A 24,151-nucleotide genomic window follows, 5' to 3' on the forward strand; every position below is an offset into this window, starting at 1 on the left:
GTCATCATGGAGCTCATGGAATTGTAAACTGCTCGGAATCATAATGTGTAATTTTTAGAAAACATTTAAAAAAACAGTTTAAGGTTTCTTCACCACTAGCAGCATCGAAGGTTCTGCAAAAAAAAAAAAAAACACCTAGATTTATTTATATGCATGATTTATATTTGCTGACTTTCTGTTTATTTAATGGCAGGGTTAAAATAATGTTAACCCAGGGTTAAAAGTGACCTCAGTATAGGGTTAATATATTGTTAAGCCAGGGTTAAATGTAGTGCTGAGATCTGTCTAAATACAAGATTGAGATGTTGTTCAACCATAGGGTTAAAAGTGCCGTCATCATGGGGTTAAAATAAAGTTCATCCAGGGTTAAAAGTGACATTAGCACAGGGTAAAGATTGAGATGTTCTTTAACTCAGGGTTAAACGTGACATTAGCACAGGGTTAATATAATGTTAAGAAAGGGTTAAACATAGTGATAACCTTTGTCTAAATATAAAAGATAGATGTTAGGTAACCCAGGGATAGAAATTATGTCATCATGGGTTTAAAATTATGTTGACCCAGGGTTATACAAAGTGCTAACCTTTGTCTTACTATAAATGTGAAATACAAATATGTTTGACCTAAGTTTGACAGTTCACTGATCATCTTATGTTGTTGTTTTCAGATGAAACCTGTCCTGTTGTGTCCAAGCACTGCTCTCTGGAGTGTCCCATGGGTTATGAGAAAGACCGCTATGGTTGTGAAGTGTGTGAATGTAGTGTAGCCATTCCAAAGTGTCGTCCCATGACATGCAGCAAGACATGCCCTTATGGATACATGTAAGTAAAAATATCTGCCCCGTAACATTATTTAAGACCAAAAAATCTAAATATAAGTGTAAAACATCATTTAACATAGGGTTAAACCTGATGTCAACACAGGGTTAAAAGTGACCTCATCATGTGGTTAAAATAATGTTAACCCAGAGTTAAATGTGACATCAGCACAGGGTTAAAATAATGGTAAATCCAGGCTAAACACACTGCTAACCTTGGCCTAAATATAAGTGTTAAACATTGTTTAATCAAGGGGTAAAAGTGGCATCAGCATAGGGTTAAACTTGTTTTAACCCAAGGTTAAAAGTGACCGAATCAGAGGATTTAATAATGTTAGCCCAGGGTTAAACGTGACTTAATCATGTGGTTAAAATAATGTTAACTCATGGTTAAAAGTGACCTCATTGCAGGGATACAACAGTGTTAGCCCATGGTTAAATGTGGAGTCAGCACAGGGTTAAAATATTGTTAAGGCAGTGTTAAAAAAAAAAAACATGAGCATAGGGTTAAAATAATGCTGACCCAGGGTTAAACAGTGCTAACCTCTGTTTAAATAAAAGTGTGAAAAATGTTTAACCCAGGGTTAAAAGTGATTAAAATAATAATAGCCTAATTGCAATGCTATGTCCTGCCTAGATACAAGTGTGAAATTAAGTTTAACCCTGGGTTAAAGGTGATCTCATCACAGAGTTAATATAATGTTTTCTCAGTGTTAATCAGCCTGAACCCCTGTACTCCATGACCCTGGTCAAACATCTGGGTGCTTTGCTGTCCTCATAAGAGCGTGGGATCCAGTGCTTTCATTTCAAAACCATCCCTCCTTTCAACACAATGATCAAATGCTCATTGACACAAAAGCGTCTGTATGTGAGCGTGAGGTGTGATTCCGCTGGTATCTGAACCACAAACTCCCAGTGGAGGATGGAGCAGAGAGATTTTCACTGTAAACCTGTTGTCTAAGCTCCCTCAGGAGGGATGGAGGGTTTCCTGGATAATACAGAAGAAGTTTGAGTTCTCTGAGCCCTGTCTCTTCATCTCGCTCTGGAGGAAATCCCTGTTTATAGTGGCTCATGTTGAGATCATCTTCTGGTCGAAGCGTGTTTGTTTCTAGTGTTTATTGCTAGTAAGATAAACAGCTACAACAAGGATATGGAAACAAATCCAAAGATCATAAGAATTTAAATGAAGATGACCTTCTACTGTTTCTAAAATATCTGGAGCCAGTTGAAACAAACCCATTAGGTTCAGAAACCCCTTAGAGATCATGCATTTATAAATAAATGGATCCTTATCTCCTGTGCACTGACATGATCTAAGATAACCACATTATGCACTTCGATATGCAATTCAATTGCATATTACCATCAAAATTAGGGAATTTTAGAGTGAACGTGTGAAAGATTTTTTTATTTTAGTTTTTGTTTTAGTTATTTTAGTAGAGCAAGTTAAACTAAATGAAAATGGCCTCATCACAGTGTTAAACTAATGTTAGCCCAGGCTTAAAAGTAACATCAGCAGCCTTTTTAAAGGGTTAAATAATATTAACCCAAGGTTAAAAATGCTGGTCAGTGCTGGTCATTGCTGGTCAGTGCTGGTCATTGCTGGTTATTGCTGGTTAATGCTGGTCAGTGCTAGTCAGTGCTGGTTAAAGCTGGTCAGTGCTTGTCAGTGCTGGTCAATGCTGGTCAGTGCTGGTTAAAGCTGGTCAGTGCTGGTCAATGCTGGTCAGTGCTGGTTAAAGCTGGTCAGTGCTGTTCAATGCTTGTCAGTGCTGGTCATTGCTGGTCAGTGCTGGTTAAAGCTGGTCAGTGCTAGTTAATGCTGGTCATTGCTGGTCAGTGCTGGTTAATGCTGGTCATTGCTGGTCAATGCTGTTCAGTGCTGGTCAGTGCTGGTCATTGCTGGTTATTGCTGGTTAATGCTGGTCTGTGCTAGTCAGTGCTGGTTACTGCTGGTCAGTGCTGGTTAATGCTGGTCAGTGCTGGTCATTGCTGGTTAATGCTGGTGATTGCTGGTCAGCACTGGTTAATGCTGGTCAGTGCTAGTTAATGCTGGTCAGTGCTGGTTACTGCTGGTCAGTGCTGGTTAATGCTGGTCAGTGCTGGTTAATGCTGGTCAGTGCTAGTTAATGCTGGTCAGTGCTGGTTAATGCTGGCCAGTGCTAGTTAATGCTGGTCAGTGCTGGTTACTGCTGGTCAGTGCTGGTTAAGCAGCCTCACCTGATGGTTTATGTGTTGTTTCTCGTCGCAGGAGGAACAAGCACGGCTGTGAGATGTGCCGCTGCATCCGCTGTCCACCGTTCACCTGCGACAAACACTGCAGCGAGGGCTTCAGGAAGAGCAGGAAGGGCTGCAGCGTCTGCCAGTGTAGAGGTGAGTGAGCAGGGGTCAGAGGTCATGAGAACTCATCTGAGGTCCACTGTACAGAATTTTCCTACAAGCAATCTATAAACATGGAAAACCGCAATAAAATGTATGCCCAACATTTAATATATGTTTGTAGATGCATATCAGGGTTATTATAAACCTCTTAAACCATAAAGATACATTTTAATTGCTTGAAATTAAAAAAATTAAATAAATAACAATATATATATGAATAACTGGCATAAAATACATTTTAAAACTTGAAATAATTTTATTTACGCTGTTTGGTTTGACTTGATGTACTAAAATAACTAAAATAATAACATTTAAAATAAATAAAATTCACCCTCACAAAAAATGTAACAAACTAAATCAGTATCTAGTCGTATTAATAGTATACCAGTGATACTCAAGTAACACATAGATCATAATGACAACTAAAAATAAAGCCATACTTGATTTTAGGTTGTTCATTTAGTTTAGTTCATTTAGTTCTAAAATGAAATGAAATCTGATGTTGTTTTTTTGTGATTTGTTCAGTGTTTCAGTTGGAGTATACAAACTAGCTTTTTCATCTGACTCTCTGCTTTATAAATCCGGAGGGATGAACCGAGCGGATCAGATCTGATGATGTGTGTGTGTGAGTGTGTGTGTGTGTGTGTGTGTGTGTGTGTCTGTGTGTGTGTGTGTGTGTGTGTCTGTGTGGGTGTCTGTGTGTGTCTGTGTGTGTGTGTGTGTGTGTGTGTGTGTGTGTGTGTGCGTGTGTGTGTGTGTGTGTGTGTGTGTGTGTGGGTGTGTGTGTGTGTGCGTGTGTGTGTGTGTGTGTGTGTGTGTGTGTGTGTGTGTGTGTGTGTGTGTGTGTTATAAACGAGGCTGCTGGTTCAGATCATCACTCGTCTGCTGTCATAACTTCAGTCTGAGCAGATTGATCCGTGCAGGGGCTGTGGTTTGCAGTTGTTTCCAGCTGATGATCTGTGTTTGCTGGAGGAAGGTTATTTTAACTCTGTCTTGTGTTTGTGGAGTTCATTCTGTGTTCAGTCACGAGCACTTCGTAAAATCACAGCAGCTATTCTGAAACATCTGGACCAGTTTTCAGAAAACTGCTTAAATATTTAGACATGAAAACTGCACTAAAAGTCTTTTTAAGAAGGTAAACACACTTAGATGATGAAAAAATCACTGCCTTTGGTTTTTCTTGTAATTATGTGTGTTGCTTTAACTGGTTCATTCAGTTCAGTTTATCCACGGCATCATTATAAACTCATTATTGGCAAAATATCAGACGTTCAGAGGATGTTATTTCAGCTGGAGACAGAAGTCAGGAGTTATAATAGGATATCAACAGAATGACGTTTAAATCATGAAGTATTTATACACTGAGTTACAGTTTGTACTCTCTTTAATTTATGCTGATTTACATTTTAAAAATCATTGAATGCAGGCTTATCACCATTAAAAAAAAAAAAAAAAAAAAAAAAAAATATATATATATATATATATATATATATATATATATATATATATATATATATATATATATATAAGCAACATTTAGCATTTTCTTTTATTTAAGTTAAAGTACTTAAAAACTTTTATATATATATATATATATTAAATATTAAATAAAATAATTCTAAAGCGTTAACTAAAATGAAATTGAAAATGGAAAATATCAAACTAAAAAAAATTTATAAAAACCAAAATCTAAATTAATACAAATCTAAATAGACATATTAAAAAACTAATAAAAATTACAAAAATATAAACCAAAATTACAAAACATTAACTGTAATTCAAATAAAAAAGGGAAATATAAAAATAAATGCTAACTTAAAAATATTATTTAAAAAAATAATAATAAAAACTGTATAGACCTATTAAAAAAAATAAGATAAGTAGTAAAAATAACAAAAACACAAAACAAAATTACAAAAATGTAAAATAAAATTAAAATTGAAAATAATAAAAATCTCAAAATATTATTAAAAACCTTAATAATAATGAAAGATTAAAAAGACCTACTTAAAAAACAAAAAGTAGTAAAAATTACGAAAACACTCTATTATATAAATTATTAAAACGTTATATAAAATTTAATTTAAATTAAAATGGAAAATATTAAAATAAAAACTAACTTAAAATATTGTTAAAAACATAGTAATTATAAACTATAAAGACCTTTTAAAAAATAAAAACTAAAATGACAAAAACACAACAAAATTACAAAAACGTTTAATAAAATTAAAACGAACACGGAAAATAAAAGCAACTTTTGTAAACTCAATATTATTAAAACTACAGTAATATATATATATATTGTTTTGGGGTTTTTTTTGGATTGTAAGCTGGATGTTTTTTGTGCGGTTTACTCATAATCGTCTGACTGGTTTTGTCCGCTGTAGTTTTTACGATGTTTACTGTTATTTCTAATGTTCTTCTGTTGATTGTTGTGATGTTGTTGTTGTGTGGTGTTCAGACGCAGACAGACGTGTGTCCAGCACCAGCGTCTCGTCCAGCTTCTGTCTGACGGCGAGCGGCCAGCGTTTCCAGGAGGGAGACAGATGGCACGACGGCTGCAGAGACTGTTTCTGTCACGCGGGTCGAGAGATGTGTGTGCTGATCCCCTGCCCTGTGCCCACCTGTGCCCACCCTGTGCTCCGAGACCACCAGTGCTGCCCCGGCTGTGACGGTACCACACACAAAACACTCTCTGATACTCACCAAGACTGCCTTTATTTGATCAAAAACACAGTAAAAAATCTGAAATAGTTTTACAATGTAAAACATCTGTTTTCTGTGTGAATCTGTGTTAAAGTGTAATTTATTTCTGTGATGCTCCGCTGTATTTTCAGCATCATTACTACTGCTCAAGAAACACTCTGTGTGTCTGTGTGTGTGTGTGTGTGTGTATGTGTTTGTTTGTGTGTCTGTGTCTCTCTGTGTGTGTGTGTGTGTGTGTGTCTCTGTGCGTGTGTGTGTCTGTTTCTGTGTGTGTGTGTGTGTGTGTGTTATTAATTATTAATTAATGTTTTTATTTTGTCATTCAAAATTTGTACTTTTTAATTTGACATGTATTTTTATTAACTATTATTTTTATTTTTATACTTATTTTAACTTTTTTATTTTTATTTAACGTTCATTATTTAATTTTTTGTGTTTTGTCCTAGTTGCTTTTATTTTAAATGTATTTATTAAAATTGTACATTTTAGTAATTCATTTTTTTTTTTTTTATTTAAACATTGTATATGTATTTTAATTTAATTTTTATTGATTTATTTTTATCATTTTATTCGGTTTATTATTTTTTATTAAATTTGTTTTAATTTGTAATGTTTTGTTTTAGTTGCTAGGATTTATAAAATATTTAATATTAAAATAATTAATTATTCAATATTTTATTCTTGTTTTTATTTTATTTCTTGTTATTTTATTTTTTGGAGTAATTTGTTAAATGTAATGTTTTTGTTAAAGTTAATTATTTATGATTTTTTTTTTTTTTTTTTTCACAAACCCCAGTTTGTGCATCCCAGCATTAGTCTATATGCTCCTGTGGCGAATATTCCTGTGATATCGGTTCACTCGAATGTTTCCTGTTCAACATGTTTCAGTCCGAGGACAGAACAAGCAAATTTCTCCGTCAGTTTTTCCTTCTCATTGTTGTCCTCCGTGTTCATCTCTTGAAGCTGGTTTTTGATGATGATGATGATGATGAAGTGATGATGATGTGTGTGCAGAGATAACGAGCTCGTCAGCGCCGGTGATGCTGTGGACGTCTGTCACCGAGGACTGGATCAGCGCCGCTCCTCCGCTGCACAGCGTCACACGTAAATACAACAATACGAGACGCGATTAGATGAGGGAATACACTGCTGCTAATTTGATTCATTTTAATATTGCTGGATTTTTATTATAATTTTTCAGTAGCTTTATGTTGTTTTAGTTTAATTTAATTCAATGTTTTAGAATTTTTAGTAAGCATTTTACTTTTGTTTTAAAACTACTTTAACTGTAGGTTTTAATGATTAGTGTTTAGTAAGCGTAAATTTATTTTTATTTTTATTTTTTTTAGCATTTCATTTTGATTTATTTATTTTAGTTCTTTACATTTTTGATTAAATGTGAATTTTTTTGGTTCGCATTTATTTATTTATTAGCTTATGATATTGTTTTCATTTTAATAATATGTTTTGTTTATTGTAATTTAACCCTTTTATACTTAAATTTTTAATGCTCTAATTTATTTTTGATATTTATTTAATTTTTAAAACTTTTTAATTCAAGTAATTTTTTTATAAAACGTATTTAATTAAATGTTATATTCATTTGATTAAGTATTTTAATTGAACAATTTATTATACAAGTATTTATTTTGATTCATTTGTTACAATTTTGGAATTTTTTATTATACATTTTTATGATACATTTTAGTCTGCATACTATAATTTTTTTTGTTTTAATATTATTTTAATTTAACTTTATGTTTTTTTTTGTGTTTTATGATTCAGATTTAGTGCTTTTTAATTATTTTATTTGACAATTTTATTACAGATTTTTAGTAAGTGTTTTTTTATTATTATTTTAGGATTTCTCGGGATTTTATGATTACATATTACAGGATCGATGGTTTCTGATGTCAAATGTTCTCTCGTGTAGCTGGTGATGTTTTCTCACGGGACGATCCGAGTCAGACGGAGATGGCGCTCATCTACCAATCAGCAGCCTGGATTCTGGCGGGAATCCTGCTGGCTGTGGTCATCTTCCTCCTGGTGGCCATCCTGGTGAACTGCAGGAAGAGCTGGGTTCAGATGTCCTGCTACGGCGCGCCCAAGAAGGTGAGCGACTCGGAACTCGTTACACAACAACTAACGACGTCATAAGAGCCGTTAAACCTGAAATGCGTTGTGAAGTATCTCAGCATACGAGTATCATATATCATCATGATTACAAAAAACTAGAGACATGAACTTCATTTGCACACTCCGTCATGTGACGCATTTCTGAGCAAATATTATATATATATTCATAAAATATATTCAAAATTTCATGTTGACATTTTTAAGGTTGTAATATATTTTATAGATGTATATTAAGGTTTTATTGTTAATTTAAGGTTTGTTTATTTATGTTTTTTTTTTTTGCACCCCAAACAAATCTCTTTTATTTTGTTTATTCTTTGCACTCCAACAAATATTTTTAGTTTTTTTGCACACCATTTTTTCATAGAGAACAATGTTCACTCTCCTAAAGATATTATTCTTTTGTTTATTATTATTATTATTATTTTTTTGCATGTCACATGTGGGACTCTGTACCAACAAATAAAAATTTTATTACTCGTTTATTTGTTGCACTTTTTTTTTTTTTGCACCCATGAAAAATCTTGTTTGGTGTACTTTTTAGTCTCCAGCAAATCATTTTCCAGCAAATTTTTACACCCCAAAAAATATACAAATATGTATTTTTTGCACCTCTTTTCTTGCACAAAAAAATATTTTTTTTTATTACTAGCCTATTTTCTGCACTGACCAAAAAAAATTTTTTGCACGCAAAACAAATATTTATATTATTATTATTTATTATATTATATTTATTCCCCAACTAATTCCAAAAAAAAATCATTTTTTATCACAAATTTTTTGTACTCACCAACAGCTTTTATTTTTTGCACCTTTAACAAACCATTAATTTTACATTTTTTGCACACCCCAATCATCCTCGCCTGATTCTTTCCATATAGAGCTATTCAATCCTCTCATGAACACTAATATAAAGCAGGGCGTCCAAACGCAGTGAAGTATTTCTCTGTGTTTCTCTCTGTGTGTCCGGCAGACGGTGATCTTACAGAAACACCAGAACAAGAGTTCAGTCGTCTACATGGAGCCGTCCAGAGAAAGTCTGTTCCAGAGCATCTCTCTCTCTAACGGACACGTCCAGCGCTAGCTCTGTGATCATCTCCTGCTTCATTTAGTGTTTTCATGACGATCAGAGCGTCCAAACTAAACAGGAACACAGTTTATCGGACGAGGAGCTTCGGTGTCATGATGCAGAAACAAACCAAAGGTTCAGGAACCAGACGGACCTGGACTCTTCAGAGAGAAGAGATCGTGCTCATATTCTCTCCGTCTGTTTATTCCTTTCTATACACTCGAGTGTTTTACTTGTAGTTTGTTGCCGGACTGAACATTGCTGTGTGTTCATAACGAACTCAGATCCTCTCAAGTCCTCCCTTCCGAACCCTAACGAGTCGTCTAACTAGACAGCATCTGCAGGCATCATCACATTCTTCACTATACAAAATAACACTTTTAATTTCTCAAGGGAATCCTGTTTCCATCCATAACACACTTACAAGCAAACAAATATATATTTCTATATTAAATATGTCAAATATACATACCATACATCGATGGAGAGATGATTTATTCAGATTGATCAAAAATACAGTAAAAAATGTAAAATTTGAAGACTGGAGGAATGATGCTGAAAATACAGCGGAGCATCACAGAAATAAATTACGCTTTAACACAGATTTACACAGAAAACTGCTGATTTACATTAGAATAATATTTCACTATTTTTACTGTATTTTTAATCAAATAAATGCAGCCTTAGTGAGCAGAAGAGACTTTTTATAAAAACAAAAAAATCTTACTGTTCAGAAACTTTTGATAGAAAGTGTAAGTTATGGATAGGTGTATAAATATATCATATTTCTATATTAAAATAAATGTTTTATATATAAATATTAGCATAAGTAATTTATTTGCTTCTCTAGAAACCAGTTTTTGTCCCTAGTTTTGTAGGGAGTCATATTCATTCAGGGTTTTATTCATCCATACAGTTTTTGCTTTCATTCATTCGATTGCTCTCTCTGTTAAACAGGCTTTTTTATATATACTGTATCTTTAAGAGATATGTAAATGAGCTCTGTTGTGATTGGCAGAGTCAGAGGTCACATGTTTGCAGTTGAGTGTCAATCAATGCACTGAGGGAGATGTTTCTCACTTCAGCATCTGAATCAATCACATGTGGATTATAGTTGGTTTGAGTTTGAGCAATTACAGTAAATGATAAATGTACAAAAACCATAAAAATAGTAGAGGAAAGTATCTTATTTATTTTTTCACTTTTATTTATTAAAACTATACTCTAGTGACTGATTCTGTCCCAAACCCAAAGCTGCTGTACAGATTTTATAAACCGTCTGTCTGCTTTATATCAGCTTTTATTTATTTGACTTCATCACCAGTCAATATGATCCAACAGATGTTCAGCTGTAACATGTACATTTGTTTTTGAAATAAATATGAATTGTGTGAATGTTTGTTAAACCTAATTATTGTGTTCAAGACATTATGACCTGGAGAGGATTTTCTTTTTCCTGAAAATGCTAGTTAGTATTTTCACATTGGACTGTAACATACTGACTTTGTACCCCCAAAATCTGATAATATTTGAAGAGTTCATTTGCCAAAAATTATAACTTAAAACCTTTAAAAAAAATTAAAATCCTATTTATTTATTTTTTTATCCTGCAATCCAATTAATATTAAACTTCAGTAGGGTTGTTTTGATTAAATAATAATAGAAAAAAATACAGCGAATGAAAAAACATAAACATGATTTATGAAAATCTGTTTTTGCAAATAAACTCTTCATTTGTAATTTCCCCTGTACTTTTCTCGTTGTACTTTACTATTGGCAAATATTCGATCTTTTCATCAACTTTCTTTAAAGTACCACATATTTTGTATTTAATATGATTAAAATTATTTAAATATCATTTTTATAAATATATTTGCAATATTTCAAAGTATTAATCAGAGCTTTTGAACACTGACAAAATTATCCACAATAGTTTTTTTTTTCGCTTAAAAACTGAGGCTCATGAACTCGAAACATTTGATTGAAAAAAAAGCCAAAATTAAAATATGAAAATGACCAACTGGAACAAACAAATAATAACACATTGAACTAAGTAACAAAAATAAAAATTATTATTAAAACGTGAATTCAAAGTATATACTATTACTATAACAGTAAAAATAATTTGAATATAACTACATTAAATTTTTCAATGTTTAAAAAACAAAAGCAAGACAACATGTGATACAGGAAAATATTTTATTTCCTTCAGTTGTGGACTGTACAGTATTCAATTGTGATTTCACAGGAATCGTTAATAATATGATTGATGACTGGACCCTTCAGATGATGCTCATCAGCCTTTGGCATCGAATCCGCCGTACAAACACAGCTTGGTTTAACCGCAGAATCTCTAAAGCTTTAAAATGCAGTGAAATCAGAGATCAGAGCAGGATCTTGTAATAATCGTCTCTGTAGCTGTAAAGAACCACCACAGCCATCCTGAAAACACACAGAACAGCAAATCAAGAGGAAATCAAGACATGATATTTGATTTCTTCAGTTCAAGACTTTCAGCGTGTCATCATGAGATTTCAACCAGTACGTTTATTTTTCTTACCCTAATGGCAAATATTTGTTTCAGATCGGTTACTCCTGAGCTTAAAGACTGATTTTATCCTTTCAGAATAAAATATTTGTATGCTGTTTGTATGGAAGATTGATTCAGCAGATATAAAAAACGCAAACTTCGGGGGAGAAAAAAAAAAGTGTCAAAAATACATCGATGTTGTATTAACTTGTAAACTCACAATTGTAAAAAAAAAAAAAAAAAAAAAACTGAATATGTAAACTGATATTGTAAACTTCTAATAGTAAAAAAAAGTCTGAATTGCGAGATGAAAACAGATTGTAAACTTGTAAAAAAAATAAAAAATCTGAATTGTGAGATGTAAACATGTAAACTGATATTGGAAATTTCTAATAGTAAAGAAAAAGTCTGAATTGCGAGATGAAAACTGAGATTGTAAACTTGTAAAGAAAAAAAAATCTGAATTGTGAGATGTAAACATATGTAAACTGCTATTGTAAATTTTTTATAGTAAATAAAAAGTCTGAATTGCGAGATGAAAACTGACATTGTAAACTTGTAATTGTAAAGAAAAAGTCTCAATTGTGAGATGTAAACATATATAAAACTAATATAGTAAACTTGTAAAAAAAAGTCTGAATTGCGAGATGTAAACATAAAACTAATATAGTAAACTTGTAATTGTAAAAAAAAAAGTCTGAATTGCGAGATGTAAACATATATAAAACTAATATAGTAAACTTGTAAGTGTAAAAAAAAAGTCTGAATTGCGATATGTAAAATGAGATTGTAAACTTGTAAAAAGAAAAAGTCTGAATTGCGATGTGTAAACTTGTAAAAAAAAAAAAACTGAAATGCGATTTGTAAACTGAGATCGTAAACTTGTAATTGTAAAGAAAAAAAAGACTGAATTGCAAGATGTAAACTGAGATTGTAAACTTGTAATTGTAAAGAAAAAGTCTCAATTTTGAGATGTAAACATATATAAAACTAATATAGTAAACTTGTAAAAAAAAGTCTGAATTGCGAGATGTAAACATATAAAACTAATATAGTAAACTTGTAATTGTAAAAAAAAAAAAAATTTGAATTGCAATATGTAAAATGAGATTGTAAACTTGTAATTGTAAAGAAAAAAAGTCTGAATTGCGATATGTAAACTGAGTTTGTAAACGTGTAATTGTAAAAAAAAGTCTGAACTGCGATATGTAAACTGAGATTGTAAACTTGTAATTGTAAAAAAAAAAGTCTGAACTGCGATATGTAAACTGAGATTGTAAACTTGTAGTACCTTTTGGAGATCTTAAAGTGGTAGATCTGCTCACAGATGCCTTTGAGGTACCTCTGTTTGGGCAGCCGAGAGAGAAGCGTCTTCACACTGATGTTAAACTGCTCCTCACTATCAAACTGAGAGACAAACAACAGCCTCAGCATTAAATACTCCAATTAGCACACAAACGATGAGGAATCATATCTCAGACACTCATTCAGGGGTAGAAATTAAGAAATATACGATATGTAAGAACTCAATTTAAGTTGAGACATAAAACTGACCTATTTCTAACATTACTGGGAGAACTGTAATTATGAATGTTTAATGTTTTAGATTAGAAAAACAGTGTCACATTATCTTCAGAAATCATGAAAATATGATTTACTGGTCAAGAAACATTTCTGATTATTATCAACGTTGAAAACAGTTGTGCTGCACGATATTTCTGTGTAAATCTTGATGCATTTTATTTTCTAGGATTCACAGATGAACAGAAAGTTCAAATGAACAACATTTATTTGAAATAAAAAATCTTTTGAACCATTTTTTTATTTTAAACACTTTACTGTCAATGAGTCATTAAATGCATCCTTACCAAACTAAATTTAATTAATTAGCATATTATTCTGATTTCTGAAGATCATGCGACACTGAAGACTGGAGGAATGATGCTGAAAATACAGCGGAGCATCACAGAAATACATTACACTTTAACACAGATTCACACAGAAAACAGATGATTTAAATCATAATAATAATTAACTATTTTTACTGTATTTTTGATCTAATAAATGCAGCCTTAGTGAGGAGAAGAGACTTCATTTAAAAAAATATATATTATTTTGTTTTATCTCCTTTTTTCTGCATTTTTTAAATGCTAAATAAAACATCTTGAAAAATGAATAATAAAAATAAAGTACACTTTAATAATCACTCAGTGTGGCTTGGTGGACTTGAGTGTTTTTCCTCACACTCTGAACTGGTGAATAACTTGAGACCTTTGTTAGTGTGGAATATCCCATCATTCTGTGCAAGCTCATGTTTGTTCCTGGTTAAAGGACATGCACAGAGTGTTCTTCCTGTAGCAGAGATTCATGTTGATGGAGAGGGTTTCCCTCATCACAAGGAAAGCTCGAGTCCTGCTGTCAGCAAACAGGATCCCCCTCTCTTCCTCTTTATGTTTTCCACTGGAATGCCATTCACTTACTCAGAATAGCTCATAATAATAGCGTGTGGTACAAACCTCGAGGGACAGGAAGTTGATGAGGGTTTCCTTGGGCAGATCGACCTGCGGAGGAATGTGACAGGAGAGACTGTGAAGGTCATGTTCTCAGACACAATAGAGGCTTATCTACAGAAACCCACAGACGGATGCGGTGCCATGTAAACACTGCAGACCAATCAACAGGAAGCACTCCAAATGTGTCTAAACAGGGTAAAAGTTGGAGTAAATACAGCACTGAAGAACCATGGGGGGGGAAGCAAGCTGAGTATGTGGCATTAGTCTCTCTGTTTCCATATCAATGCATCACGGAGTGTCTGGAAAGTTTAAGGTGGTTCTGCTTCCTCCTTGAGTTCTTGTGGTTCTTAACTTGAGATTTTGGCTTGGGGACAAATTCATATTTGAACCCATAACTCCGGATTAAAGGGAGATTTGTAAACTGTAATAACAGAGAAACACCAAACCACTTTATTCCCCACAAAACCACTAAATATGCAAGCGATGAGGATCTTGATGACAAGCGCTAACCTTCATCTGCTGTTTATTCTTCTCAAAACACTTCATCATTTCGCTGGAAGAATATTAATGCTATGAGAATGCTAAATTAATAAATGAATCTAGCACAGGACATCACTGCCAACGCCCAGATCATGGGTTCGATTCCCAGGAATCATGCTCGAACTGATCACCATGCAACTGATGCTGAGAACAATATCTTTGAGAACCAAGGCCGATATGTATATCATTTTACACTATTTAATTAAATAAGATGCATAAAATTCATGCAGTGGAATTGAGATTCATATTTGTTAAATTAGAAATAATTGTACAGTGAATCACTATGAACTTTATAAAATAAACAGATTTGCACATTTGCACTAATAACCGTATTACAGTATTTTTTACAAATATAGGAATAGTTAAATACACAAATAAAAAGGATTGCATATATCTTTAGGAGCCAGCCAATCAATATAAAGCCAATATTTATGATATTACACTATTTCATTTAAATAAGATGCTTAACAATTGCTGCGATGACATTTCGATCCATATTTACTGAATTAGAAATAATTAATTGTGCAATAAATCAGTATATAAATGATTTGTGATTTGTGCTTTAGCATCTTCATTCTATACTAACATACTAGTATTTTTTACAAATTCAAAAAAAATTAAAATACAAATAAATATGTAATGCTTGAGCTCATAAAATGTACCGATATTTTAAAGAGCAGACAAAAAAACCCGATATAAACGATATTACACTATTCAATTTAAATAAGATGCATAATTCCTGCAATGAAATTTATTTAAAGATATTTTCTAAAGTAGAACATTTTTTGTAAAATGAATTGACATTTATGCTTTCGAAACTAGTTTTTTAAAATCCTACTATAGTATTTTTCACAACTAAAGAAATAGTTAAAAACACAAATAAAATGAAAGTAAACACTACATCCATGTGCACTCAGTAATCTGATATGTTTGTGCCGACTGGCAATCATATTTTCTCAAATAAAGTTCAGGTAACACTGATTTAATGAAATAATCGGTGCCGATATTTTAAAAATGGCAAATATCAACCATGGCAATATACTGTTTGACCACTAATGTATACCTTGAAATCAATTTAATTTGCAGCATTCTTGTCTCTGTCAAAAAAGAAGCTGTTTATGATACTTATCTGCCACGCAGAAATACTATAAAAGCCGATAATTAACAAAAATACCAAATATCGCTAATGCATACACTGAATGGATGCAAGTTTCTGTATTCTTGGCACGTTCTGATGCCAATTATTTAAAAATGGCAAATATCGGCAAATATGATGCAAGTCACTTTGGATAAAAGCATCTGCCAAATGCATCAGTGATGATACTAGAGCAGGAAGTGACATCATATACTCACAGCCAGCACTTCAATGTCGCTGCTCTTGTTCTGTAAGTTGCTGCTCAGATTCTGCAGTCGTGTCTGGATCTGAAAGACAAAAATACTTTCATGCTCATAATGCAAATGGACAGAACACAAAAGCTTTTCTTCGTATGTTATAAAGCGGAGCACAGAACGGCAGAGGTTCAGATCCGCTGGCTCATCACTAGACGGGTCTGAATCAAGGACACTCTTTACAAGCCTTAAGGGTATAAGATGAATAAGATAGTGTGTTTCGCATGATGTCAGATGTGAGGTAGTTGTGCTGACCTGCGTCTCATATCTCCGTCGGGAGCTGGCAGAGATTTTCTCAGGTGGTATGAGGTTCACATTCATGGTGTTGCTCCCGTGTGATTCAGACAGACCTGATGGACACCAAACACACGAGAAGATTCAAACATCTGTTGGACAAACCTTATTTTCTTTCAAGGTTTTAAATGCAGTATCTGCCAGAGACAAAGAAAGTGTGAAGTACTACACAACACTGAATCACCCAATAATGTACCTGAGTTTCCCAGTAATGATCCCTTTGGATTCTGGAGAGAAGAACTCTCAGAAATCTCTCTGGTTTAGGCAAAAATGAGAGAGAAAAACAGCATTAGATGTTTCCTCTGGACTCTGACACATGGTTTACGGTCGTAAACGTCAGCGTTCATCACCTGTTTCTCTCTTCGGAGAGTTTGGTCCGGCTCTTTTGGATGAAGTGTTCGACCAGTTCTGACTCGGGGATTCTCTTCTCCGACTGACGGTCTTTCTCAAAGGACTTCACCTGATGGGAAGAGAAGAGAGCTTGTGTCAGATCACACTCTTTACAGTCTTCAACGCAGGTGTTAATGTGATTTACCTTCAGGTAATTTCCTTCTTTATCGGACACCAGCACCATGAATGTGATTCCAGCTTGTCTGCAGTGCTCCATAAGAGCTTCCTGTGACTGTGGCACAAATGGAGAATAATAATCTTCATTACAACATCTGACTGCATTCATTAGAGCGGATCAGAGCTCGATAGTCTCGTCAGATATTGAGGATCAGTAGAGATCCACCCTGGAATTTAATGGCTGTGGTTTGGAGTTGAACATAATACGAATAATGACTTGTGGTTCAGTAAGGATTCAATCAGTCAATGACACAGATTTGTATTCTTTTTTTTGTCTTGCTTTGTTTTCGCAAGAATTAGTGAGAACGTCAAAACTGATGCATGGTCTGCTTTCTCTCTTTGTATTTATTTCATGGCATTTCACTTTATTGGATTGATGAATGCTTCTCTGGTTCTCAGCTCTGAACCTTTAATCTCACATACTTCTTCTCTATTTCTGTCTTGTTTTTACAGTACAAATATGTTAAAACTCTCAAATTTAACTGAAAAGGACAAACTAGATAATTTTTCTGACCCCACTAGCAAATATTTAATCTCGTGTTAAACTCACTTCATTTTTTTATTTTCCCAGTAAAACAAGATTTGTTTTAATTTTACTACTCAAATGTGTTGATTTATGGCAGAACCTTTAGTGTATTTTGCTTCTATATCATGTCTCCTCTTTCAGACTAGTGGAAAGAATATATATATATATATATATATATATATATATATATATATATATATATATATATATATATATATATATATATATATATGTTTTATGTTTTATTAAATATATATTAAAATTACAATAATATAAAATTTTTATAAAAAAAAAAAAAACTACAAGCATTTTTTTTTAAAAAAAGACAACTAGGGAAAAAAAAAAACTAAAATTGAAGCAGATAAATAAAATATAAAAAATAAAATCTAATTCAAGATATTTACAAAAATTAACAAGTATATCAATTAAAAAATAAAAAAACGTATTATGACCTTTAATGAAGCATCTCAATGATTTCCGTCTTGCAGAATATTTTCATTTTGTTCCTTGTGAGATTAAAGCTTGATATGCAATAATTTAACACCTACAGTTCTAAATATTAAATATTTTATCATCTCGAAGTGATTTGGCTAATGTGAATTCCTGCTAAATCGGATTCATTTATGGATGTGACAGAACGAACACAAACGAACCAAAGCAAATATTTTTCTCGATTGGGACACTGACCTGCGAGACGTCATAGACGATGTCTGAGGAGACTCCGGCGGCCCAGAGCTTCTGAGTAACTTTAATGGCTCTGCTGGTGGAGGACTGACCCACAGGAAGCACCAGAACATCACAGGAGCTCACAGGAAGCTGACAGACGGAGACAGAGAGATGAGACCAGACCAGACCAGACGAAGCGCTGGCATCACACTCCTCTGAAACTCACCGCTTCCTCCAGACTGGACACAGCCGAGCAGATCTTATCCAGAGCGATGCTAGCGCCAACCGCATATGGGACGGGACCGGACACTGCCGGACCGTGGAACTCCTTGATCTGTCACGGAAAATCCCAAAGCATCGGGTCAAATAAACTGACTGCAGATGAATAGCACGAGCCAAAAACCAACAGCTTACAGAACACTTCGGCTTACAAGAGGAACTTTTGCTACGCTTTCATCAAAAATACCAGACCAAAACAACTCGACTAATATACATTTCAACTATTAAAGTGTTAAAGATAATCAGTAATAACATAAGAACAAACACATCAATTAGAAATCACATTAATGAATACAACTGAATCATATCTCAGGTACAGAAACAGTAATTAAAATTTTGAAAACACTGCATAGGTTTCTTTTTACAAATAAAATAGAGATTAATTAGTAAAAGTTGTAAAAAATTAAAATTAAAAAAATTATTTTGTGGTTTGATTAAAAACTGTAATTAAGAGTTATTTATAATGCTTGGGTAAAAAAAAAAAAAATTCTCATTTTTACCAAAAAATGTTGATTCTTAAATCCCTAGAGTTGATTGTTTTCAATTAATGAATGGAACATTGTAGCGCACCTCCCGTCCAAGCTTTGTTTAGTCACTTTTGATATTAAAAAAAGTATCGGATTTAAAACTCTCTCACTATTTATTTAAGTGTTCAAAAAATAAATGGCGTTTTAAAAACACTGCATAGGTTTCTTTTTACAAATAAAATAGATATTTATTAGTAAAAATTATAAAAAAAAATAATATTTTATTTTCAGGTTTACTTTTGTGGTTTGATAAAAAATTGTTATTAAGAGAAATTTATAGTGCCTGGGTTAAAAAAAAAACGAATTTAATTGATTTCAATAGATTCTTATTTTTATGAAAAAATATAATTCTTAAATCCCTAGAACAGATTGGTTTCATTTAATGAACGGAACATTGTAGTGCACCTCCCGTACAATAAATCACACTAAGCTTTGTTTTGTCAGTTTTTATATTTTTATATAAAAAAGTATCGGATTTAAAACTCTCACTATTTATTTAAGTGTTCAGACAATAAATGGCGTTGTGGTGCTGTTTAATGTGGAGTGACAGACCGCTGCAGTGGCGATAAGCAGCACGAAATAAACAAGTGAACATGCGAAGGTGTGATGCTAAAAGAAAGAGTAGCCTACAACTTACCAAATAAGTTTATGAATAAATCAATCTTGTTTTAATGACATCCATCAAAAAATGAATTTGTGTCTAAACCCAGCCCTATGCTGGAATGATTTCAGAAGTATGCTCGTGTTGATGTTACCAGATGATCGTATCGTCCTCCCGCCGCTAAGACGTCAGGAACGGTGCGTTTGCGTTTCCTGATGAACGCCACGAACTGGAAGATGACGCCGCAGTGATGCTGGATCTTATAGACCAAACCCAGATTCACCACCACCTACAAAACACACAGACAAACGCTCAGAGGAGGAGGAGAAGAAAAAAAGAAAAAAAAACTTCCTATTTTCTTTTTTTATTGTGATTTTAAAAAGTCCGGTTTTGCTGTGCTTGTTTTTAGGGTTGGACAGTTTAACCAAAATGTTGTTATTTCTCAAAATAATACATAAAATTATTAAAATATTTATATAAATGATAACTATAATAATACAAAATAAAATATGATTAAAAAAAAACTAAACAAATACAAAATATTACTATTTTAATATTTAATTGTAACAAACTAAATAAAAATTATAAAATAAATCAAGTGTTTAAGAATAATACTATAATTACAATTGTAATATTACAATACTATTATATAAAGCTGTCATAATATCTTCATTTTAAAACATTAAATTAACATTATTTTAGTATCACTGAGATAGCATTTACATTTTTATTGATATTTTTTATATTTAAATATATTTTCTGTTTCAAGTTTTAGTAAATTATTGTTAGTAAATGAATTTCAAAAAAAAAAAAAAAAAAAAAAAGAGACATTTGGATTGGTCAACTAGCTGTAGTAAAACTCTTTTTATTTATTTTTTCATTGCATTTTATTTAACATTTATTTTATTTCAATCTCTCTCTCTCTCTCTCTATATATATATATATATATATATATATATATTTTTTTTTTTTTTATCTTTATATATATATATATATATATATATATATATATATATATATATATATATATATTTTTTATTATATTTGATTAATCGTGCAGCTCTGGAAGGAAGTAAAAGTCAAAAAATGCCAAAAATAAAATCTAAGACTATAAGACTCATGAACAGTCATTTAAATGACTCGCCTGTAGTTTAACGGCCAGTTTCTTGAGGAGGCTCATGACTTCTTCCAGATCTTTCTGGCCCTGTTTGGCCATCTGAGCGACGGCTGAACTCTTCTGTTTGGTGAGAGAGTTCATGAGAGGAAGCAGCTCCTGCAGGTCGCCCTTCTGCTCGATGAACTTATACAGCGTCTGCAACTGAGGTTTCAAACAAAACACTTAAACAACTTAAGCCTTTACACTCACATTTATAATAAGATCACTGTAATGTGCGTCACAAGACAATTAGTGCATTAAGAACACTTAGTACTGATTACTGAATACTGCTCTGAGTAAGTGACTTACGCTGTTGTTGGACAACGACAGGTTAAAGAATTTGGCTTCCACTTCACGCTTCGTCAGTTTCTCGCTCTGTGTGTGTGTGAAGGTGAGAGAGAGACAGAAATATATTCCAGGTTACATAAGAGCCGAGTGAACCTGCCGCTCACACACATCACATGCATGATCATTTCCACCATCTCTCGGACTCTTATTGTTCAGTTTTATGACTTTTATTTCCACAAAACATGCATCTGGATTATTTTTAGAAAGCGCATTTCCCACATGCTTACTGTGTTTATAATACAAGCTGATTGAGACTATAATTTGCATGTTTTTTTTATTTTTCATTCCTGTTGTGAATACTGTTAAACGTAAAGGACTTGTTGTGGAGTGACATGAACTAGAATACATTGTGTTTACAATGTTTGATTGTATTTACCAGTATTCTGCATTAGTTATAAAAGTAATAATAAAATATTTAAATTATGTGTTGTTTTTCAGAAAATATGGTATATTCAATTATTAAAATCAGAATGATGTTATAAAACAAAAACATATATATATTTTAAATCATAAAAGTATAATTAAAATAAATATTTTTATATAAAAAAATAAAACAATAAAACAATAAAAAATAAAAAAATTTAGTGAAATAAATATTTGTAAATAAAACAAATAAAAAATAAAACAATTTTCTTAAAAAAAAATTATGTAAAATAAAATATTTTAACAAAAAAAAAAATTAATCTTAATTTCAACTCAAAAACTGAACATTATAAAAAATATTGACTTATCTGCATTTTTTTCTCTCAATGATGCCATTTTGACCCTATGCAACTTTTTTTCCAATAAATATGGCACTTATAAAAAAAATATTTATTATTTTACAGTACAGTTGTATTATGATAATAATACTGAAATAATATTATTGTAATATGGTACTGTTCTTGATGTACTGTCTTAAGGACAATGATTTAATAATGACAAAAATAATAATTTATAGTTATAATCATAATATTCAAATTGCTTGCCTCCTTTAAAACACCCGTGTGACTGTAATAGATATGTTATCAATGGTGTCTGCCATATTTGTATTGCTCTGATGTGGTGTATTTATGTGTATTAATGTGAGAGTGAGATGCAAGCTGATTATTAGAGGAAATTATAAAATATTAAGTGGAAATTAAGAAATAACGGAGTGAGACACATGAGTACGCTTTAAAGTCCAGGTCAAGTAAATGTAAAGAGATTTGATCTGAGGGTGCGAGCTCATAATTTGGCTCTCTGAATCACCATGGAGTCACACAGTATGTTGGAGGCCTGTGTGAGTTTGTCTTCTGGGACGCCGCTGTGCAGAAGAATGGCCTTCAGCAGACTGGTGTGGTTCAGGTGGATGGTGTAGTTCCTGTCCTGAAACACACATGGGGCAGCAGAACCTTATTAAACTGTGTCCTCTCTCTACATCTGCACTTGTACTGATGAGCTAGGGCTGGGCTTTCACACAAGTTTTACGATTTGATTCGATCCTCGTGCACAAGCTTGCGATTAGATTCAAAATCGATTATTTTGCATATATATATATATATCAGGTGCACATGCCATTTTTTCTTAACTACAGCTGTAAAATATATTAAGAGTTTTTTTTTTTTTGTTAATTGTATAAGAAATAAAAACAGAATACAAAAAGATTAGATACATTAGAGTAAGTCTGTTTTGTAAAAAGTTAGTAAATAGTGCGCAAATCTGAAAAGTGTCAAGTTTTTTTTTTTTTTATTAAGAACAGAATTAGAATAGAAATTGCTAGAGTTAGGTTTCAACATCAATTTGCGTTTTTTTTTTTTGTTATATATAAACATTTAAATGGTGGCTGTCATAAAAATACAAGTTAAACACTGAAAACAGTAATGCAAATATAAAACGTTGCATATACTTAGTAAAATAATCTTCTCCACAGTTTATTTCTAACTAATGAGTTAGTTACAGAATGTGTTTTTTTCCTGAGGTAAATGTGACGTTACGTGACGTTATATTGTTATATTGTCGTATTTGCGCGACTGAAACACTGATCGAGCGATAACACGAGACACGATACGGAACGTAAAGCTGTACTCTTTATTTTAACTCTCCTTCAGATGATTATTCATGTTTATTTTGTGCTATAACTAGTAATAAAGTCTATGAGATGATCAGCTACAGCGATCGGTCACAGATTAAACAGCATTTATTGTCTGAATACTGCAATACAATGCACAGAATTAGAAATCTGAGACATTGTTTCATATGAAAAGTATCGAAGCACAAAGCCTGGAGTGATTTATTGGACGGGAGCTGCGCTACAATGTTCCAATCATTAACTGAAAACAGGCTAGACTCCTCAATCATCGGGATTTAAGAAACGATATCGTCTCGCAGAACTGAGAATGGATATGAGTGGAGATATGGATGTTTTCTGATAATGCGGTGTGGTACCTGCAGCGCGCTGAACTCCTGCACGACCTCGGAGACGGCGTAAATGGCCTCGGCGTCTGGCAGGAGAGAGTTGCTGATGGGAATCACGATGTCGAAGGCACACTCCAGAAGCTCTCGGGGATGAGCTCGATCCAGCTTCCTCGGCCTGTAGACGCGCTCGATGCTGTACCTGCGGAAACAAGATCATGTGACACTGAAGACTGGAGGAATGATGCTGGAAATACAGCGGAGCATCACAGAAATACATTACACTTTAACACAGATTCACACAGAAAACAGATGATTTACATCACAATAATATTTCACTGTTTTTATTGTATTTTTGATCGAATAAATGCAGGCTTGGTGAGCAGAAGAACAATTCTGATCAAAAGCATATATTATAATGAATCTAGTACGCACTATACACAAACATACGGGAACTACAGACGTTTTTGTTCGGGGCATGAAATGCTTGAAAATTGTGAAGTAAACACAAAGTACCTTTTGAGAAGGGAAATGTTGTTTCTGGCCACAAATCTGGCAAACGACAGCTGAAGAGAAACAATAAGACATAACACACAATTTAGACTTTATGTGTGTCCCTGCAGCACAGAAGCAGCATCAGTGTCACAGACGGATATTTGGAGAAATACACAACAATACACTGTATGAGTCACAATTATACATTTCTCTTTTATGACAAAAATCATTAGGATA

General features: G+C 32.8%; 2 protein-coding genes across 3 annotated transcripts in view; one reads left to right on the forward strand and one right to left on the reverse strand.

Annotated features, from left to right (window-relative positions):
* LOC127976777 (cysteine-rich motor neuron 1 protein-like) overlaps nucleotides 1-10,505 on the forward strand; it is a 28,899-nt gene extending 18,394 nt beyond the window's left edge. Inside the window, exons 5-10 of the mRNA XM_052581443.1 lie at nucleotides 668-821; nucleotides 3,069-3,190; nucleotides 5,661-5,873; nucleotides 6,920-7,009; nucleotides 7,839-8,017; nucleotides 9,015-10,505. Coding sequence (XP_052437403.1) covers nucleotides 668-821; nucleotides 3,069-3,190; nucleotides 5,661-5,873; nucleotides 6,920-7,009; nucleotides 7,839-8,017; nucleotides 9,015-9,125 — 869 coding nt within the window. The 3' untranslated portion in view covers nucleotides 9,126-10,505. The remainder of the gene's footprint in view (nucleotides 1-667; nucleotides 822-3,068; nucleotides 3,191-5,660; nucleotides 5,874-6,919; nucleotides 7,010-7,838; nucleotides 8,018-9,014) is intronic.
* Nucleotides 10,506-11,292: 787 nt separating this feature from the next.
* The window catches only part of eif2ak4 (eukaryotic translation initiation factor 2 alpha kinase 4), a 29,887-nt gene continuing 17,028 nt past the window's right edge, over nucleotides 11,293-24,151 (reverse strand). For both annotated transcript variants that reach the window (XM_052581427.1, XM_052581428.1), the window contains exons 24-39: nucleotides 23,936-23,985; nucleotides 23,453-23,621; nucleotides 22,277-22,393; nucleotides 21,008-21,073; nucleotides 20,687-20,860; nucleotides 19,697-19,831; nucleotides 18,362-18,469; nucleotides 18,157-18,285; nucleotides 16,912-16,998; nucleotides 16,727-16,836; nucleotides 16,573-16,631; nucleotides 16,338-16,432; nucleotides 16,047-16,115; nucleotides 14,157-14,201; nucleotides 12,932-13,047; nucleotides 11,293-11,552 (exon numbers count right to left, since the gene is read on the reverse strand). In XM_052581427.1, the coding sequence (XP_052437387.1) occupies nucleotides 11,495-11,552; nucleotides 12,932-13,047; nucleotides 14,157-14,201; nucleotides 16,047-16,115; nucleotides 16,338-16,432; nucleotides 16,573-16,631; nucleotides 16,727-16,836; nucleotides 16,912-16,998; nucleotides 18,157-18,285; nucleotides 18,362-18,469; nucleotides 19,697-19,831; nucleotides 20,687-20,860; nucleotides 21,008-21,073; nucleotides 22,277-22,393; nucleotides 23,453-23,621; nucleotides 23,936-23,985 (1,587 nt within the window). In that variant the 3' untranslated portion in view covers nucleotides 11,293-11,494. The remainder of the gene's footprint in view (nucleotides 11,553-12,931; nucleotides 13,048-14,156; nucleotides 14,202-16,046; nucleotides 16,116-16,337; nucleotides 16,433-16,572; nucleotides 16,632-16,726; nucleotides 16,837-16,911; nucleotides 16,999-18,156; nucleotides 18,286-18,361; nucleotides 18,470-19,696; nucleotides 19,832-20,686; nucleotides 20,861-21,007; nucleotides 21,074-22,276; nucleotides 22,394-23,452; nucleotides 23,622-23,935; nucleotides 23,986-24,151) is intronic.

The sequence above is a fragment of the Carassius gibelio genome, chromosome B17, assembly GCF_023724105.1.
Source record: "Carassius gibelio isolate Cgi1373 ecotype wild population from Czech Republic chromosome B17, carGib1.2-hapl.c, whole genome shotgun sequence".
In the NCBI taxonomy this organism is placed as follows: domain Eukaryota; kingdom Metazoa; phylum Chordata; class Actinopteri; order Cypriniformes; family Cyprinidae; genus Carassius; species Carassius gibelio.